Source organism: Papaver somniferum, chromosome 5, assembly GCF_003573695.1.
Source record: "Papaver somniferum cultivar HN1 chromosome 5, ASM357369v1, whole genome shotgun sequence".
Classification (NCBI taxonomy): Eukaryota; Viridiplantae; Streptophyta; class Magnoliopsida; order Ranunculales; family Papaveraceae; genus Papaver; species Papaver somniferum.
The window spans coordinates 71,332,174-71,336,952 of record NC_039362.1 but is presented as its reverse complement, the minus strand read 5'-3'; the positions used below and the strand labels follow the sequence as shown (position 1 = coordinate 71,336,952).

General features: G+C 35.7%; 1 protein-coding gene across 1 annotated transcript; it reads right to left on the bottom strand.

Annotated features, from left to right (window-relative positions):
* Positions 1 to 325: 325 nt before the first annotated feature.
* On the bottom strand, positions 326 to 4,073 carry LOC113281871 (O-fucosyltransferase 34-like). Its single transcript, XM_026530767.1, has 8 exons — positions 3,144 to 4,073; positions 2,737 to 2,804; positions 2,532 to 2,620; positions 2,282 to 2,447; positions 1,894 to 2,183; positions 1,601 to 1,805; positions 1,355 to 1,512; positions 326 to 965 (listed from the first exon to the last, which is right to left on the bottom strand). Exons 1-8 carry the CDS (start codon positions 3,448 to 3,450, stop codon positions 731 to 733), a joined length of 1,518 nt encoding a protein of 505 aa, XP_026386552.1. The 5' UTR covers positions 3,451 to 4,073; the 3' UTR covers positions 326 to 730.
* Between the last annotated feature and the right edge of the window lie 706 nt (positions 4,074 to 4,779).

The window sequence follows — 4,779 nt, the reverse complement described above, 5'->3', positions numbered from 1 at the left end:
TAAAGTGAGATAGAATATGAGTAATGTCGTTTTTTCCAGGAATGCAAGTGGAACACAAAGGTGAAAGGTAGCATTTTATGGCTTTGCATATAATAATCCATGCATCATTTCTAGGTTGTTAGATTGCAAAACCCATGTGAATCTAGTGATAAACTTTGATGCATATTATCCTTTTTTATCACCCGAATCATCCGCATAATCAATCAACGATCGGAACATTCTGCATATCACCTGAACTCCACCCACTGGTGGAAGAGTTTATTAGGGAACACCGAAAGCCTAAAGCAGAGAAGCGGCCAACTAAAAGAAAGTTACAAATTGTAAATGAAAAAAAAAATGTATTTATTGAGTATGTAGCAAAAAAAATTCTGAGTCCCAGTTGGTACATAGCAAAAATCAAATATGATCTTCTATTTATCAATTATATGCTACATTGTTGTCCCAAGCGTGGAAGAGTAGTCTTCGGCGTAAGACATGAAGGAAATCAATGTAAGTAAAAAATTCAAAAATTATTATTTTATATAACTAATATTCACTTTTCGTTTTGAAACTCCATCTAGCCCTTCGATCATCAGCTGCTTCAGAAGAACCCCTAAATTTTGTTTCCATTTCATCACTCTTCTGCATTGCTAAGCTTCACGTGTACAGAGCTGGATATGAAGTGATCTATGTGAATGCAACAGTGGAGAAGATTTCTTGGAGGAAATTTTTTAACCTTATGAGAGAATTTTCACATGCTATCGGGAAGCTGCAGACATTCCTCTGGATTGGCGTAGAAAAAATCTTCTTCTTTGGGTCTATCAGAAATTACCACTCTTCTTGTAGGATTCCCCATACGTTTCGAGTGAACTACTTTCACTGACGAAGAGAATTCATTCCAATCTAATACTCCATTGTTATATTGATCTATTAGAAAAACTAAATGTTTTCTGTCTAAAAGAACCGTCTTCTTGAAACCTAAAAACCTGAATAACATATAAAAAAGAAATCATTTCAGATGTAAAACTCGATAACTCAATTAAGATGGTAACATCTAGACACTAATGCATGCTGAATCAATTTACTTAAACACTCAGATTTAACTGCCGAAAGAGAGCTTCCACCAATACTGAATACTAACAAAATCGTGATTAATTATCTGGGAGAAGTAACTACACTGATAATTTAACTTGGTTGTCAGTTAGCTAAGCACTAGGTTCGAAGTCCGGGCACAAGAATCAATTTTGCAAGACAGGATTGCTCTAATCTGATATCTTTATATCTCACATCTATGGCACGATGTTACTTCAAATGAAGGGTTGATGCAGCACAAACAAAAGAAAGTGCACAATACAAAAAAGATAGAATGCAGTACCTGCGATGACCTTCAACAACCTTAGCCATATTTCCGTCATACGTAGGAACAAATATATCACTCTCCATTGAGACCAGATAATCCAACGCTGCCATTTGAGAAGAATGGTTTTGGAAAAATCTAAGATCGGACTGACGCAAAAGTGTCTCCTTTCTGACCTGTTTCAATAAACCAAGTCAGTATAACTGCAAAGAAGACAGCTGACAGTGCTAAATTGGGGTATTCATGTGGTTTCTATATACTGACCAAATTTGGGTAAGAAGCTGCCAGACTTTCCATCCTCCTTTCCCCACCATATATTTCTCCTGCAGCAATATAGATTTGGATATTCGGATCTATTTCTAACGCCCTTAGCGTGAGCGCAGTTTCTTCGGGTGTTAAAGGGCATAGACCTTCTGTCCTCTTCAGGTCGGAGTTTATTTCTTTTTCTTTCCACCAAGGATAAGCATATCTGAACTACCCGGAAAATAAATTGAGGTTTTAATATTTCGCAACAGTGACAATTTAACGATTTTGTCAAAAAGAAAACTTAAACTTACCTCATCCTAGTCAACTCTTCTACTTCCTTGTCATTACAACCTTGAGTACAACCAGAAAATGCCAACATGTCCATTTCATATCTGAGATGAAGCACTAAGAATTGACCATTTTGTCTTAAAATCCTGATAACCCTCCGGCCCAAGTCCTCTATCTGGGTGGTGAATCTAAGGGCATTATAATTCACGCGGCACCGCAACTTCTGAATTTCTAAGGGTAAGCCATTGTTAGCCAACCTAGCATCAGTTTTGTTCAGGTGTACAATCTTGTATTTTTTAATCAATGGAAGAATCTGTTTACCAACAATTAAGAGAATTTAAATGTAATTAGATAACTGGAATAATCATCCAAGAAAAATAAGTTCAGGATAAAGGAATTATTATATCTTACCTGCTCAAGGTAGTAAGATATATTGGACCAACTAATTGGTGGCATCGAGTAGAACATTCCTTGCTCAACTCTTCTCTTGAGCCTGGGTGGCAGCTCTTTCAATATCCGAACCTCGTCTCTCAACGATGAAATGAAATGATCCACATCAAATATGTCTTGGAACTCACTGCCATATTCCACCAGTATATTGTAAATGAAAAATGAATATTTTCATGTATACTATTCGAATTGGGGAAGAAAGATAACCTACCTGGGATCAGCCCAGAATGAGGTTTTATCCAACTCAGGGACTATGAGTGTAACATTCAAATATCTTGCAATAGTAACCATATCACATATCTGAAAGTCAAAAAAACGAAATTAGACTTCATAGGAAAAACCAAGAAAAAAACTGAGTTTCCCAACAAGCAAGACAAAAGTTAAAGGGCATTATTAGTAAATGAATAGAATCTTACGGCTGCTCGCATCTGATTAAGCCCGCCATTAGCAGAAACCATCAGGTAACCATTGTTCTTGTAAACCCCTGCAAATCAAAAACAATTGTGAACTCTGATCAATTGCCCGAACAATCGAAATTGCTAATAGCACACATCAATTAACGATTAGATTCATCTAACAATACTAGAATCATCGTCGAATTGTCGAAAAATTATAGTGATGTAACTATAAACAAGTCAACAAGATGACACATTGAGATATCTAAAAAGAAATAAATCAAAACCACTACCTAACAATATACAAACCCAAAACAGAAAAAAAGAAATTACCTAACTTAATTCTCTTTAACCACCTAATCAATTCGTTCTACTAGCACATCAAATTCAACAAAAGATGCGAAATTGAAAGATGAAAAAGCACTCACTTTTTGGTGGAAGAGGAAGTTTAGCAGGAACTGAAGATAACTTGACAGCCAAAAGCGGATTAGAATTCGAAGTAGAAGTTGTAGAAGAAACGGAAGAAGGTGGTGTAAAACAAGAAGGCCAACCTTTCAAAACCCTAGGACCCCATAACTCACCTAATGCTGTTAACTGAACAACACAAGTCCATAATAAAACTGTTGTTGTTGCTCTAACCATCCATATCTTCATTTTAGACCTGCTTATTACTGGTGATGAGTTCTTCCATTTCTCAATTTTCCCATCTCCTCCTCCACATGTTTTCAACCCCATCTCAAACTTGTACTCTCTTTAATCTTCAGATCCTCAACATACATACATTCATTCAAATCTCTCTTTTCTACTCTTATTCTTACCACATTTGTATAGTAAATTCCAAAAAGACAGCAAACTCTATGATTCCTATTTTGTTTTCTTATTGTTATTAAGGAAATAAAAATTACAAAAACAAGAACACAATATTGAGTTTCCTTTCTATTACTGAATCATATACAGAAAGAAGAAAAAAAATACACTTTTAGATGCTTATTTCTTCTTCCGAACCCTGTTTTAAAAAATTAATAAAACGCCTCGAAAAATGTTGAACCCCTTCTCGATCCCAATTTCACCAATCAATGCTTCAATTAATTAAACTTCATCGACTTCAATCAATAATACATTCTTCTCAGATTACCCACATTGCCCAGAAATTAGATCTTCAACCAAATTTCCGTTATTTATTGACAGACTATCAACGAATTTTCAACAAAATTTCAGAGATCCCGGCAAAATCATTCAGGATTTATATTTTGATTGAATTGTTTTCGCCGGAAATCATAAAAATTAGGGGAGAAAAGAAATCAGTTTATTTATAAAGCTGAGGTTGGAAATTCGTCGTCGGTGCATAAAAGGAGAATGCCGTACAAAATTTTTATTATTCTCCAAAAAAAGAAATAAGTAAATAAAAATAAGATTTATTAACTGTAGTTAGAGCTTTCTCAAACCATGGTTAAGGACAAAAGAGCCAATAAATGATAACCAGCTAATCAAATGTTTTTCTTGGGTCCTACTTTAACCGTTGCGATTAAAACACGTTTGTACAAATCACCGTCAGATTGGGTATCCACGTGGAGGTAAATCTCTGCCGTTTGATTTGGCATAGATTTGATGAGATATTGTCAGAGACGAGAGACAATGTATCGTGATATTTTAGGACGAGAAAATATAGGAGGAGCGGTGAAAGTGTGAAGACACGATTTTTAGGGGGATTTTCTCGAGGTACGTAAAAAAGGAGGCGAGATATAGCGGAGATGTTTTGACAACTGGAGTGAGTTTCCGTTAATTTGTCGGCTGTGCCGTTAGAAACGAATTAAACGGTACAAGTGTCAGAACGCAGAGCTCTATTAAGGCAATAATTCGTAAGAAGAAGACGTGACTGCGCGTTGTCAGAAAGGGGGGAAAGGAAATTAATTTGACGTCTTCTAGTTTTTACACTCGTGATGTAAAGTGAGAATAGGTAGAACATGGTGAAAAACATAAGCTTAAAGCCAAAATTAGACTTCAGTTTCAGATTGGTTGTGAGCCAAAAAGAGATACGTAGATGGAAACAATTGGAGCCAATAT